The sequence below is a fragment of the Mustela erminea genome, chromosome 5 (assembly GCF_009829155.1).
Source record: "Mustela erminea isolate mMusErm1 chromosome 5, mMusErm1.Pri, whole genome shotgun sequence".
Lineage (NCBI taxonomy): Eukaryota > Metazoa > Chordata > Mammalia > Carnivora > Mustelidae > Mustela > Mustela erminea.
The window spans coordinates 46,035,628-46,051,214 of NC_045618.1; the positions used below are offsets into that span (position 1 = coordinate 46,035,628).

Sequence of the window (15,587 nt, forward strand, 5' to 3'; positions counted from 1 at the left end):
TTCCTTTTGTCATTAATTTCGAATTTCATCCCCTGTGGTCTCACTTTCATTTTTGAAAGTTTTTTTTTTTTTAACCTAGGTTAACATTTTAGGTTAATGTTGTATTTTTTCTTCCTGTATTTTTTTTCAAGTTTTTATTTATTCATTTACTTAAATCTTTACATCCAAAATGGGGCTTGAACTCATGAATTCAAGATCCAGCCAGGCAACCCTCTTTCTGTATTTTAAAGATGCAGCTCCATATCTTCTTCCTTGCATGCTTTCTGACAAAAGAAAATCTGTTAGCATTATTTTTGTTTGTATCTAGTATGTCTTTTTACTCTGGCTGCTTTTACTTGTGTGTGTGTGTGTGTGTATTTTTTTTTTTCATTTTTAAGTAAGCTCCATGCTGGGCTTGAACTCATGATCCTGAGATCAAGACCTGAGCTCAGATCAAGAATCAGATACTTAATCGACTGAGCCACCCAGGTGCCCCATTCTGGCCACTTCTAAATCTTTCTCTTTGTCACGTTTTATTTTATTTTATTTTTTAAGGATTTTATTTATTTATTTGACAGAAAGAGATCACAAGTAGGCAGAGAGGCAGGCAGAGAGAGAGAGGCAGAAGCAGGCTCCCCGCCAAGCAGGGGGACGGGGGTGCTCGATCCCAGGACCCTGGGATCATAACCTGAGCCGACGGCAGAGGCTTTAACCCACTTAGCCACCTAGGCGCCCCATCACATTTTAAAAATATACCTTGGTATAGGTTTTTTTGGAGGGGAGGGGGCTGGGTCCAGTGTACTTTATTGGTGGTACTTAACTTGGAAGGCTCCCTAAGCCCCTCCCACTCTTCAGGGATTCTGGAATGGAGACTGTAGAGCCTCAATGTGTTGGGAGGTTGAGTTAGGGTAAACACTCTCAAGCAGCTGAGGGTCTCTCTCTTCTTGTGTTCCTACTGGAGCTGTTGGTCTAGGATACTCTTACTCCTTGGAGGCCATGTGGACCAGAATGTCTATCACCCTATTGCTGAAGTCAAATTCATTTTCATACCAGGAAATGAGCTTGACAAAGTGTTCACTGAAGGTAGCACAAGCCCCAGCATTAAAGGTGGAAGAGTGGGTATCCTTATTAAAGTTGCAGGATGAACCTGGTCCTCAGTGCAGCCCAGACTGCCCTTGGGGGGCCTCTACGATGCCTGTTTCACCACCTTCTTGATGTTATCAAATATGGCAGCTTTCTCCAGGGACCAGGTCAGATCCTGCTGACATATTGAGAGAGGAGACATGGAAGACCATGTTGGTGAGCTTCCCATATAGCTCGGGAATTACCTTGCCCTCAGCTTTGGCAGTGCCACTAGAAGTAGGGATGATGTTCTGGGAAGCCCATGGCCATCATGCCACAGCTTACCAGAGAGGTCATCCACAATATTCTGGGTGGCAGTGATGGCATGGATTATGGTCATGAGTCCCTCCATGATGCTAAGGTTGTCATGGATGAGACTGGTCAGGGATGTCCAAGCAGCTGGTGGTGCAGGAAGCATTTGAGGGCCTTGAGGGAGTTGTCCTACTTTCCATGGTTCATGCCCTTCACAAACATGGGGGCATCAACAGAAGCGGCAGAGATGGTGACCTTTTTGGCTCTACCTTCAAGTGAGCCCCAGCCTTCTCCAAGGTAGTAAAGATACTAGCAGACTCTACATACTCAGCACCAGCATCACCCCATTTGATATTGGTGGAATCTCAATCCTGGAAGATGGAAAGGAGCTTTCCATTGATGACAAAGCTGCCCATTCTTAGTCTTGACTGTGCCATTGAACTTGCCACATGTGGAATCTTACTGGAACATGCAGACCATGTGGTTGAGATCAATGAAGAGGCCATTGACAGCAGCAGTACTCCCCTTGGGACGCCTGGCTGGCTCACTTGGTAGAACACACAACTCTTAATCTTGGGGTTGTAAATTCGAACCCCACATTGAGTGTAGAGATAACTTAAAAATAAAATCTTAAAAAAAAAAAAATTAACCCTGATGACCAGGTATCCAATATGGCCAAATCCATTTACCACAACCTTTACCGTTATGTCCCAGGGCCCCAGCTGGCACTGCACATGATGTGGCTGTCTGTTGAGCTGGGAGAAACAGAGAGTTTGGTATAGTTTCTTTATGTGTATTGTGCTAGGGGTTCATTAGTTTCTGAGATCTATGGATTTATCAAATCTTCATCAAAGTTTTCATCAAACTTAGAAGTTTTTCAGTTGTTTTTTCTTCCTTTCCCTTCAAGTATTTCTTTTTCTTATCCTCTTTCCTCTGTGGAGGACTCTAGTTACACAAATATATTAGGTCACATGGCTCCCCAGTGCCATGTTATTATTATTTTAAAGGCTTTTTTCTCTGTGTATTTTATTTGGGATAGTTTCTGTGACTATGTATTCAAGTTCACTAGTCTTCTGCCACATCTAATGTTCCATTAATCCATCTAGTGTATTTTTTATCTCAGACCTTATAGTTTTCAGCTTTAGAATTTCAATTGGGGTCTATTAAGTAATATCTTCTATTTCTCTATTTAACATGGTCAGTCTTTGCTTTATCTTCTTGCACATATGGAACATAGTTACAATAACTGTTTTAATGTCTGTGTCTCCTAATTCTATCATCTGGGTAATTTCTGGGTAGGTTTCAATTGATCAGTTTTTTTCTTTTCATTATGGGTCATACTTTCCTGTTTCTTTGCATACATGCTACTTTTTATCAGTTGCCAAACATTGTGAATTTAATTTTGTTAGATGCTGGACATTTCCGTATTCTTATCCGTATTCTTGAGTTTTGTTGCAGGGTGCAAAAGCACTTGGAAATAGTTTGGTCCTTTTTCAGATCTTGCTTTTGTTAGATGGGACCAGAGCAGTGTTTTGTTTTCACCCACTTCTGAGTCAAAAGGTCTTGTGAGTGCTCCACTCAATGCCCCATTAATTGTGAGATTTCCACTCTGGTTTGTGGGAGCCAGCCCTATTCCCAGCCTTGTGTGAGCTCCAAGGATTATTCTCTCTAATCATATTGGTTGATTCTAACTGTGCTTTCTAGTAGTTTCTTCACATGCAGGCACCAAGCTGAATGACTAAAGATGTACCCTATGTAGTGTTCCAGAGTTCTCTCTGGGTACAGTATGTTCCTTTTTGGTTCTCTGCCTTGTGTCCCCAGACTCCTAACTTCATCCTGTCAGTGCAAGGAGAATGTGGACCCCACCTGCCTTCCTCTCCCAGTGCTCTGATCTGGAAGTGTTCTTCAGACAGTAAGGTGGAGCATTCCTAGGGCTCGCCTCATTTGTTTCCTGACTCTCGTGGTCTGGCATCCAGTGTTTTGAGGACCACTGTTTCATATATTTTGTGGGGTATTTTAGCCATCTTAGGTGGGGACGTAAATCCAGTCTTGGTTACTCCATCTTGGCTGGAAGCAGAAATCCTTGTGATGTTCATTTGTCTGGTGGGCACTTACTGGGGGAGAGCTTGCTGGTCTGTGGCTCTCCAGACACTCTAGATTTTCCTATCTCAGGGCCTTGGTGTGGGCCCTTACCTCTGTCGGGCCTGCTCTGTCTAGCTTCCCTCTCTCAGCTCAGAGGCCTTCTCTGACTACTTTGTGTAAAGTGAATCACTCTCTTTTTTATTTCCCATTCACACTTCTGCTTTCCTTTACAACTTCTTTTACTAGAGTGAAGGCAAGAATTTCTGTCAGATTCACTGGAGCCAGCTCAGGGCCAGGCACACTATAGGTGTTCAATAAATATTTGTTGAATAACTGAGGTCTTTGTATATTTCATGGTACCTGTCATATATCAGAGCTTGGTCAAACCAGGGGTACTTGGCTGATGGGGCACAGCTCCCTGCCCTGCGTCTCCAGCAGGGAAGGGATGCAGGGCCCCTGGACTGAAGCCACACTCTCCTTAGTGATAACTGAAGGCCCCCGGGTGCTGGCCAGGGGAGGGCTGACAGGTGGGGCTGATGAGTTCCAGACCCAGGCCTCTGGGCCCCGGCACAGTCCGACAGAACCGGACGCTGGGCAGGAGCCAGAGCCAAGCTTCCATGACGTCGTTGCCTTCAAGGGCCATGCTCCTCCCTGGGCCCTTGGTGGGGCTCAGGTCTTACCCACCCCTCTCAGAGCCGTATGCCACAGGATCTGGGGAAAGATGGAGCCGTCCTCCCTAGTTCGAGTCCCAGACCTGGTTATGTGACCACTGACAACTACCAGAACACTCACAGAGTTGGCTCTATAAAGTCAAAAGTACTTTGTACACTGAAAACATCTGTAAACGGAAGTCAAGTGTTCACTGAACTAGTAAGGCCTTAGGAAGCTTCTGTCCTGAAGACCTAGTTTTGACGAAGGGAGAGCCTGAGGTTTAAATGAAATAGTCTGCGTAGACTGCTGTAGTACCAGGCTTGGGACTGTGTGTTTTTATTCTAGCTACTAACCACTTGCCTACCTCTGGCTGAACAGCCTGTGCCCCGGTGCCTCCCTGCTTCCCAGCAGCCCTTCCTGCCTCAGCTGGGAGCCTTGATCCATTTGGGTTTGGTTTTGTTTCAAGATTTTACTTATTTGAGAGAGAGTGAGAGCAAGTAGGGGGAGGGAGCGGAATAAGCAGACTCTGCATTGAGTTTGGAGCCTGATGTGGGGCTTGATCTCAGTACCCTGAGGAGTCAGACACCGAACCAACTGAGCCACCCAATCACCCCTATTTAAAAAAAAAATTTTTTTTTAAGTAGATGGAGAAAGAGAGTGCACGCGCAAACACGTGAACTGAGGGGAAGGGCAGAGGGAGAGGGAGAAGCTGAGCCAGGAGCCAGACATGGGACTCCACCCCAGGACCCTGGGATGATGACCTGAGCCCAAGGCAGATGCTTAACCGGCTGAGCCACCCAGGCGCCCCCGTCTGTCTTCAACAAGGATTATAGTTACCGTTTTTGAGCATGTATGAGGTACCAGGCCATGAGCTGAGCACTCTGCATACATCACTCAACTCTTTTGTCATAGGATGAGACAATATTATTGTCCCCATTTTACTGATGAGGAAGCCGAGGCTCGGAGACATTAGATAATCCCCCCAAGGCCCTATAATTAGTAAGTGGTTGAGAGTGTTTATACCCCAGAATGCGAAGTCTCCAAGCATCTAGTTTCTAACTTCTCTTCCCTTAGATGTCTCCTAATAACATATTTCCTGCCAGCCACTGCTTCCTGGGTCTTTGGGAAGGTTTCTGAGAATCTACTTGGTCAGTCATCAGAAGACCAGGATCTAAACCCTCCAGCCGAAAGCCTGCTGTGAGGCCCAGCTAAGAGTCTTTTTGGAGTTGGTAATAAGGATGTCTCTGAGGGTCAAAGGTAATCCCCTGTCAAACACACCACCCTGGGGGGAAGGAATGGGGTGTGGGCAGGAGCTCACGGCCCCAGCCATTGTCTCAGCAAGCATCCTGCCAGCTGGCTCTCTAGGACCCCACAGTTCTACCTCCCCCCCCCAGGAAGGTGGGAACTGCAGATGGAGGCAGGTCCTTACCTGGGGTAATCAGTGATCCCAGTATGATCCAACTCAGCTTCTGTCTCACTGTGGAAACCCAGAGCCTCCCCTCTCATTGCCTGGGTCACAGTTAGCTCATCTGTGAATGGAGGCCATCAGACCCGCTGACTACTAAAACCCCTTTCTGCTCTAAGTATCCAGAGAAAGGCTAGGGCTTCTTGTTCTGGCCCCCCAGCCCCCAGTCCAGCCTGACACTGACACGGGTTGGGGCTGGTTCTGCTGGAGCTCACATGCCTAAGGAGTGAGTGTTTGGTCCTAAGAAGGCAACATGATCTGTAAAGGATCCCTGACCCTCTCCTTTTGAACCCTGAAGAGGGCAACTCAGTCACATGAAGACCGCAAGGAAATTAGCCCTGCTTGAGCTGGGAGGCTGGGGAGATGGCTACCTGGCAGAAAGACTAAACAAAGGGGAGAGAAGGAAGCTGGAGAGGGCAGCCTCAGATCTTCCCCTTAAGATCTGTAGGAAGGGCCCTGTAGGGGTCTTACAGAGGTCTGCCTCCTCTGGAGGGGTGTGGGACATGCCACCTTCTACCTACAATTTTCTCAGTGTTTGAACCAAGTCAAGCAGGAGAAGGGGAGAGGGGTCTGGTGGGCCTGGAGGAAAGAAGAAGCAGGTAGAAAGGAAGGAATCAGGTCCTACCCCCTGGGACATGTGCAAGCAGAGGGAGGGTGTGTGCAGGGGGCCTTTCAATGAGACCCTGTTCCTGATAAGAGTCACTGTCAGGTGTCACATACAGCCCCAGCACAAGGACACCTGCATGAAGAGGAAGAAAGCATTAAATTTGAGCCAGGCCAGGCTTGTATTTCAGACCCTTCTACTCATCAGCTGTGCGGCTCCAGGAAGGTCTCTTGGACTATCTGAGCTTCAGATTCTAGAACCAAAAAATGTTTATGTTTCATCCTTCAGAGTGGGCAGGCTGTGGAGATCAGATGTTGATCCTACCCCAGAGCCTCCCACTCCCCTTCCTGGTCACCCCGATTGTGCTCCTCCTTCTCCCAAGCATACACCCATCCCAGGCCCTGGGACTGTTGTTATTCCTCATCTCCCCACCCCCCGCTGCCTGTAAGGGGCTGCATGAAGCATTCTGGGGGTGCCCCAGCTAGTCTAAAGGGGTTTGAGCCAATCAAAGGCCTGTTCAGTAAGGGGACCAAATGGGAGGCTGGGAGTGGGGGGTGGGGCAAGGACCTTCCCAAACCTGCTTCATCCCCATATCCCCTTCCCCCCACTCTCTGATGGGCTGTCTGGGGCTCCCCTCCCCTTTCCCTAAACTCAGGCCTTGCTTGTCTTCTCCACAACAAGAAGCGAATGTTATTTAAAAGGAGATCAGGAGATTTGCCTTAAATAGGCATGGAGTGCGGTGCCAGGGCCCAGGGTGAGGGGCGGGGGGAGGAGGCCACCCTGGGTGGAGAGAAAAAAAGGAAAGGGGTGTGCAGAGCCCTTCAAGTTTATGGAGCACAATCCCAGGCTGCACGGGAACGGGTCAGCAACGCTTATTCCCACCCTACCCCCATTCCGAGGATCAGGAAACTGAGACCCAGCTCAGGGAACTGAGGCGCACTAGCTACCAGATGCCAGATGCTGCCGTCTTTCCATAACCGCCTCCAGTAGGTGGGAGGAGTTCAGGGAGGCATGGAGTCCAAAAGATAGGGCCCCTATGGCAGGGATGGGGGGGGGCACCCACAGGGGTGTCGGCCTCCCCCTCAACACTTGGTCCCACCGTCAGTTCCCAGACCTTAGGCTCCTGCCTCCAGGTTGCCCCTGCCTGTCCTCCCAGCACCAGGATGTAACTGGACGCCCTCCTCACTCCGCACCTTGCAGGTGAGCTGGGGCTCTGCTTACTGAACCCAATACCAGCAGGAGAGGAAATGAAGGGCCATTCCTGGCAAGGAAGGAGCTGGAGTCAAGGGAGTGAGAGTCTGGGGAGTGGGAGGTGGGGTAGCAGTCAGTCCCCTCCCTGCGGGGCTTGTCTGGGCCCCTGAGTTCACTTCCCCATTTAGGGTCTCCCGTCCAAGCCCTTCCCCTCCCATCTTGACCCCTCCCAGCTGTTTCTGTCTCAGCAGGTGATGCTCTCGGAATCTTAAAGAAGGGGTGCCTGTGTAGCTTAGTTGCCTTCAGCTCAGGTCATGGTCCCAGGGTTCTGGGATCCTCGTTCAGTGGGGAGTGTGCTTCTCCCTCTGCCTCCTGCTCCCCGTTTGTGTTCTTTCTCTCTTAAAAAAAAATGGGCGGGGGGTGGAGGAGGAAAAAAAGAAATGGAGTCTTGAGTGTGTGGACAAAGCTAGGGGCTGAAAGCACCCATGCTTGCTCTTTTTCCAAAGCCTCTGAATACCAGGGTGAGGCCTTATGCCCATCCTAGCTCTGCCATTTACAGTGGAGACCCTGTGAGCTGCCAGTTTTCTGTGAGCCTGTCTCCTCCTTGGGAATCTCAGTCTGAAGATCCCACTCAAAGGGTCGTCAAAGCTCTGTTAAGAGGAGGAACGGAGAGGGTGCCTGGCTGGCTCAGTTGGTAAAGCATGGGACTCTTGATCTCAGGGTTGTGAATTTTAAGCCTCATGTTGGGCATGGAGCCTACTTTAAAAAAGAAGAAGAGGAGGGACAGAGGAAGGAAGAGAACTGATTCTGACAAATGTACTCACTAGGGCTGGGACTCATGTTTGTTGAGGGGCCCTTCATTCTCCCCTTCCTTGTGGTGGGTGGGCACAGTCTGGGTCCTCCAGGAGGGAAGACTGAAAGAGAACTTTTCATTTACTCTGGATCCTGTTATTTCTGTTATCCTCAGGGCTACTCTAGAAGCAGGGGGAGAAGTGGCGGGGGGGGGGGTCGGTGCAGGGTGGCGGCTTGGAGTAAGTGCAGTGTAGACAACAGAGGTAATCAAGAGGGGTCACCCATGCCTGCCTCCACCCCAGCTCTGTACTTGTCCTAACTCTGTTGGTCGCTCTTAGACCCACTTTGCTGATGATGAGACTAGGGCTGAGGATTTCAGCAGCTTGTTCAAGGTCGTATGGGAAGTGGCAGTGCCACTTGGAGCCTCATGGCCCTCTGCTGATTTTGCAAAAACCCCAGGACCCTCCCTGTAGCTGGGACTTGGGTTCCAGACCCAGCTTGTAGGGTGGCTTCGCCCAGTCATCTAACATTTCATGAAATTCGTTCTCTCTCCGATGAGGTGGGGATAATGTCCCACTGTCTTCTCAGAGTTATTATGAAAAACGAACTAGAGGGCTCATGAACACAAACATGAGGTCCTCCACACCTGCTTGGTGCAAACTTCTCAACAGAGGGATCTCTCTTCCCTACAATTGCTGGGCAACCCAGCTCCTGAGGAACCCGCGAGCCCCGCCCAGGGACCGCGAGGAGACAAAGGACCGGCAAGGTCTCTGGGAAGGGACTGTCCACTTAGCGCCACCTAGTGGTCTTCAGTGTGTGGTGATAGGGGAGCAGGAGGGCTTAGTTACTCTGGGATCCAGGGCCTCTGAGGATGACCATTGGCCCTGTGGCGGTAGGCAAAATATGCCAGGATGAATCATGCGTAGCTAACCCTTCCTGGGCATCCCTCCTGAGGGGAGAGTGCTGGTGGACACTCCATTGGTCTGCCATCTCGGCCCCACATTTTACTTCCTCTGCAGGGCTCCAGGAAGGGTGGAGGAGTGGGGGAGGGGGGTGGGTTTGAGTTCCAGGTCTGCCACTGCCTGGCTCAGCTCCCTCCTCTGCAAGATCAGAGTAAACATCCCTGCCTCTTAGGGGGCTCATTCTTTCATTTATCACACTTTTTTTTTTTTTAAGATTTTATTTATTTATAAAGCGAGAAAGAGATCCCAAGTAGACAGAGGCAGGCAGAGGGTGGGGGAAGCAGGCTCCCCGCCGGCCGAGCAGAGAGCCCGATGCGGGGCTTGATCCCAGGGCCTTAGGATCGTGACCTGAGCCGAAGGCAGAGGCTTTACCCACTAAGCCACCCAGGCGCCCCTATCAAACATTTTGTGAAGTATTTCCTTTCTGGAGTCATGGTGTGGAGTGCCATGGGGGAACTCAGACATCTAAGCCAGGTCTCTCCATCCCAAGGGCTCTGGCTCATTCTAGGAGATAGAACTGTAAGTTGCTAATTACCATCCAAGGCAGGTCACGCTCTCAGGCCCAGGATACAAGTGGTGCCTAGCTGGAAGTGGGACTCCAAGAGACCCTCTTTCTCCCCAGAGGGGTTCTATCCACCCCTCCCCATGTTGAGCACCCTTAGGAATATGCCGGACTCACCCAACTGCCATTTTGTCTTGCTTTCGAGTCTAATAAAGCAGAACGTTAAGCTCCATCTTTCACACCTCTGTGCCTCTGTACCGTACAGTTCCCTTTTCCTAAATGCCTTTCTCCAACTTGTTCACCTGCTAACTTCTCTCCAGCCTTCCTCTGGAGAGTGGAGGGGAAGAATGGGAAACCCCCATGACTACGCAACCAGAGAGGAGACGGAAGGCCCATATCCTGCCGTGTGAATTCTCTTCTGTGTCCTTGTCTGAACCCTGGGCAACAGTGATTCACCTTGTCATTTCATTGTGAGTCACCAATCTCGGGTAACTCAGCTTTCCAAATAACCAGTGATCCTAACAAAAACTCACATAAGGGTGTCATGATGTAGCAAACACCTTGTGTGCACCCATGGGGAGAGGGCCCTGGCTACAGGTGTAGCTCGTCTTCCAGGCAGGGATGCCTTCTTAAAGAGAGCAGATGACTCAACTCATAGTCCTTATACAACTCACAAGTTTATTTGGCCTAAATAAATGTAATCTGAGAACATCCATCTCAATACCCCTAAATACTATTTCTTCTCCAAAAAAGGAGCTTAAGATACAGGCACATGGTTTGCATTGAGTGTTCTCAGGTTAGGCTCAGGAAGGGGTTTGTCCTGGCCTGTGTAGCCTGGGCCTACCTATGAAACTAACCCCAGTTCCCTTCTCTGTTTGGGGCCTGTATTTGCCCAGAGTCTCCCAGTCCAGGGCTCCTATAGCCTATTCCTGCTCCTGGAGTACCTGTCTTCACTGCCTCTCCCCTCTGCAGCTCCAAGAAAGCACCATTCACAACCGCGTGGCCCTGGGCCAGCCCTCACAGACAGCTTTGTTCTGGAACACCGGGTGCTACCATAGGCCCATTCCCAACTGGCCTGAAAAGGGTTTCTCCTCTTCCTGGAAGTAGCTCACCCAGGACAAGGAGAGAAACTGAGGCACAGCTGGCAAATGGGTGGAAAGTGCTCTCCCTTGTGCCCTGCCAGGAGACTGAGAGCCCTGCAGAAGGCAGAAAGAGACACTGGCTATCCTCCCCCAGTTATTTCCAGGGGCCCTGGCCCACTAGGGAGGAGGTAGAAGGGGAGACCACCATTTGTCTTCTCTTTGAGGCTCAAAGGTTTGGGTCCTCATTCTCTTGGTCTGAGGCTGCCTCATCATCATTTGGAGACTTCTGGATCAGAGACAGAGAAACCCAGTTATGGACTCATGCTGTCCCCCAGGGCCACAGCCCAGTGGCCAGCATCTCCTTCCTCTTGCCCCTGCTCCCAACAGAGCTGGAGAAGGCTCTGCCACCCCGACCCCATGGCCCCTTGGCCTTCCCTCTGTCCTAGCTCCTGGCTTCCCATGCCATATGACCCACCAACAGGGGACTCCCTCTTACCAGGCTGAGGCCCCTGCCCCTCCGCAGGGCGGCATAGAAGCTCAGCACACGGGGATCACAACGAACCACCATGGGATCAAAGTCCAGCACGCGCAGGCCCTGCAGGCTGCGGGCCCGGGAAAGGGCTACGTAGGCCTGGCCACTGGCAAACACACGGCCCAAAGAGATCTCCACGCAGTCCAGGGACATGCCCTGGGGGAACGGAGGGACAGAGCGAGCACCAGCTTAGCCTGAAATCCCTTGTGCACAAGAACCTGACCCCACCTGCGCCGGCCCAGAGACTGCCCCTGGACCTCTTCAGTCAGTCTGGAGAGTCTCAAGGCAGAGAGACAGATTGATAGAAATTGTGTGTCTGAGTAGGAGCAGGTCCAGGAGACACAGATTGAGGATTAGAGTAGAGGGATGGGGGTGAAAGGAAAGAGCTCAGGCCTGGATCAGACAGGCAAGGAAATGAATCTTGACTCTGTATCTCCCTCTCTGTGTGACCTTGGACAACTTACTTAACCACTCTGAGCTTTGGTTTTCCCTTCTGTAAAATGGGACCGATTATCACATCTACACCTCATACAGTTGTCAGGATTAAATTTAACATCTGGTAGTGGCTCAGTCAATGGCAGGAAAGGAGATGACAGAGGGGACAGTGTGTATCTGGGAAAGGTAGAGGAAGGAGGACAGGAAATGTGCAAAAGAAAGGCTAATTCTACCACTGGTCTGAAACTTTCCATCCAGGGCAAGCTCAACCTCCATAAAGCCTTTAAGAACCTCCTTCAGGCCTATCCTGTCCCCCATCTGCCCTGCCCCTCCCCATCCTCCACACTGGCTGCTCACCTGGCTCTTGTGGATGGATATTGCCCAGGCCAGCTGGAGGGGCAGCTGCTGCCGGCTGAGGAGCTGGCCCCCCGTGGCCTGCACCGTCCAGCGGTCAGCGCGGATGACCTCAGTGACTCCACACAGGAACCGCACCTGGGGCAGCCCTGAGGGAAGCGTGGAGAAGTCCCACCTTTTTTTGGCCCTGCTTCAGGGCTCAGAGGTGAGGAGCAGGCTTTACCCCTCCAACCTAGCCTTCTCCTCACACATACCCCAGGGCTGCAAACTCACACAGTAGGCCCATTGCTTACCTCTCCCCTCAGTCTCAAACCCAATGACCACGCCCCGGGCACCATTCACCAGGCCCCGGGACACTGCTAAGTTCTTTACCAACATCACCTGCAAGAGAAAGCAAACTTGAGTCACAGAGAGCAGCCATGGCCACACCTGGCCTCAGCTCCAGCAGTCGCTAGGACAGTTCCAAGAAGCTAGGGGAACACCTGGAGAGGTACAAAGTCCTAATCCTTAACTCCGTCACTGCCTGACTGTGACCCCTGTGGCAAGCGGCTTTATTTTCTCCAGTCTCAGTTGCCCCTGGTGTCAAAGGGGAATGACGTTTGCTGTTTGCCTCAGGAGAGAGTAAGGAGCGGTAAGGTAACGGGCATCACAGGGCTCTGAAAAATAATTGTTTCTATTATAGGGAATGTGCATGGACAAAAACTGTGAGGGATGGGACGCCTGGGTGGCTCAGTTGGTTGGACGACTGCCTTCGGCTCAGGTCATGATCCCAGAGTCCCGGGATCGAGTCCCACATCGGGCTCCCAGCTCCATGGGGAGTCTGCTTCTCTCTCTGACCTTCTCCTCGCTCATGTTCTCTCTCACTGTCTCTCTCTCAAATAAATAAATAAAATCTTTAAAAAAAAAAAAAAAAAAAAAAAACTGTGAGGGATAGCCCCAGTCCTGTACCCCTCTTCCAACACTTAAGTGCCCTTCAGAACCTAAGGAAAGTCTCCCATTTGGCCCACCCCAACATCACGGGAAGAAGCAGGGCCCTCTCACAGAAACTGAGCTTTAGCAAGGGAAAGGGGCTTGTCCAAAGCACTGTTGCTGGTGCCGCAGGCCTAGCAAGAAGAAGCAGTGGGAAGCTGAAGACAGGAAAGTGGGTGGGAACAGGAGGGAGGGAGTTCACTGGGGTCACAGCTGGGCCCCCTCTGGCTATGGAGATGCCTGGGCTGAGGGGCAAGCACCGGGGAAGCCCAGAGCCCCCAGGTCTTGGCTCTGCTTCCCATTCACCTGGGCGCCCAGCTTTAGTTGAAGAATCTGGCTAACAGGACACTGGGCATCCAGGGTTCGAGCTTGCTCAGGGTCGCTGTCCATGGCCTTAAAGGTGTGCATCTCACCTAGGAAAAAAGAGTTAGGCAAACAGATTACAAGTCATTGACTTGTGGTTCAGTTTCCAAAACCACATGTTAGACCAGGGTATAGAAGGAGGTAGTGGGGACAGCTGGGGCTTTGGAATCAGGGGCCTGGGTTCAAATCTTACTTCCAGCATTTACTGGCTCAGTGACCTTGACCTATTCAAGGTCATGCCTCTCAAAGTCACAGTTACATCTGCAAATATAAGGTTGTTTTTTTTTTTTTTTAAAGATTTTATTTATTTATTTGAGAGAGAGACAGTGAGAGAGAGCATGAGTGAGGAGAAGGTCAGAGGGAAAAGCAGACTCCCCATGGAGCTGGGAGTCCGATGCGGGACTCAATCCCAGGACTCCAGGATCATGACATGAGCTGAAGGCAGTCGTCCAACCAACTGAGCCACCCAGGCGTCCCAAATACAAGAGTCTTTATGGCCAGAGAGTTTGGGGGTCTAAATAGCCAAATGGCCCCAAGGGCCCAGGCTGTTAGGTGGGGGTGGAGACCCACACCAGCCTGATGGCCCTTCCCAGCTGGTTTTGACCAGCCCTGGTTCCCTGCTCACCTGGTAGTTCCTGTAGTCGCCTCTCATTGGTGAGGGCCACGTCATCCTGGTGAGTGCAGAGCCTTGTGGCCACAATCCCATCTCGCCCCACCTTGTGGGAGGCTGTGGCCTGGAGCTGGCGGGTCACTTCGTCTGAGCACCTGTAGGGGCTAGGCTGTCAGGGCAGAGCCACCTGAACACCAGGGAAGGTGGGGTACCTGGCTGATAATGGCCCAAGCCGTAGGGCATGGGTCAGACTTGGGGATTAGAAAGGGGCACCAAGGCAGAATGTATTGGCCCCCAGGCTGGCCAACTTGCCTTTCCCCACTCGGAGCCCCAACATGGGGAATGAACATTCACAGATCATTCCCCTGCTCCCACAGAAGGAGGCACCCTTCCCTGTGAATGTCCCCAGGTAGGAGCTAGCCACCCTCCCACCCCAGTGCTCCTGAGGAAGTTGGATATGATGAGTGAGCACAGGCCAGAGGTTCAGAGGACCTCGATAAGGCACTGAGGTTGATATCCTGTCATAGTGGTAGCCTATCATCAGACTGGCCTCCAGGCTACAGTCTTCTAGCCTTGCTTGCTTGCTGCCTTGGGGGCAAAAATCTCGCCTGTGTTTCTTTTCTTTTTTAAGTTTGTTTTTATTTAAATTCAATTAGCCAATGTATAGCACATCATTAGTTTTTGATATGATGTTCAATGATATTTATTTATTTAAGTAATCTCTATGCCCAATGTGGGGCTCAAACTCCCAATCCTAAAATCAAGACCCTTTTGCTCCTCCGACTGAGCCAGCCAGGTGCCCCTAGCCTGTGTTTCTATCTCAAGCCTTCATCCACTGGAGAAGCCTGGGTGCGACAGCAAATCATGTGAGAGTGGGGGAAAAACTTAAGACCTACATCTCTCTCTGCTTTGCCACTCAATCTTCCTCTTGTTCCCCACATATGCTGGTGTGTGCTATGTGCCTTCCTACCTGACTCATATATCTGTGACAGGGCCCCTAAGCATAGAAAGCCCCTCACTACCACCACCTCCTGTCCCAATCTGGTTTTCAAGGCCCAACTCTGACCCATGTCTTTGGCCTTCCTTGCCTCTTGCCTGCTTGCACATTAGAATAGTCACAGCATTTCAACCTTTTGTCCTGGTTGGGGTGGGATGGTGCCTGAGAACTCTCTCCCTCACCAAATGACGCTGTAGCCTCTAAGAGTGGAAGGAACTTAGGTTTTAGAGTCAGGCCAGGTTCAAATCCCAGCCCAGTCACTTACTGGCTGGAATTTGGGGCAAGTCACTTCACCTCTTTGAACGCCCCATTTCTGCATCTGTGAAGTAGGAGTATTAACATCTCTGATTTCTTCTTATGTACCCATGTGCCCATACTTTCCTGACACCTACTCTGCACCAGGGCATGTGCTGGGTGATGGGGACCCAACCTTGGAGGAGACAGAGTCCCAATGCTCAGAGAGTGACCACCTTCTATGGGACCATGAAGCACTTTTCCCCCTTCTCTGTTCACCAGGGCGCACCTTCCCAGCCTGACAGCTTGCAGCAGAGAGATGAAGTTCTGGTCTGCCTGCCTCCACACTTCGGTCAGCTCCAGAGTCACTGGGACACACCTTTTCCAGCTCTTGGCCTGGTGGGGGTAG

General features: G+C 50.9%; 1 protein-coding gene and 1 pseudogene across 6 annotated transcripts in view; both read right to left on the bottom strand.

The window, feature by feature from the left end:
- Positions 1–718: 718 nt before the first annotated feature.
- On the bottom strand, positions 719–1,905 carry LOC116590696 (annotated as a pseudogene).
- A 7,520-nt stretch (positions 1,906–9,425) lies between these two features.
- PIF1 (PIF1 5'-to-3' DNA helicase) overlaps positions 9,426–15,587 on the bottom strand; it is a 79,706-nt gene continuing 73,544 nt past the window's right edge. For all 6 annotated transcript variants that reach the window (XM_032342857.1, XM_032342860.1, XM_032342855.1 and 3 more), the window contains 7 exons: positions 15,468–15,574; positions 13,963–14,102; positions 13,281–13,387; positions 12,299–12,386; positions 12,009–12,154; positions 11,181–11,372; positions 9,426–10,970 (listed from right to left, as the gene is read on the bottom strand). In XM_032342857.1, coding sequence (XP_032198748.1) covers positions 10,911–10,970; positions 11,181–11,372; positions 12,009–12,154; positions 12,299–12,386; positions 13,281–13,387; positions 13,963–14,102; positions 15,468–15,574 — 840 coding nt within the window. In that variant the 3' untranslated portion in view covers positions 9,426–10,910. The remainder of the gene's footprint in view (positions 10,971–11,180; positions 11,373–12,008; positions 12,155–12,298; positions 12,387–13,280; positions 13,388–13,962; positions 14,103–15,467; positions 15,575–15,587) is intronic.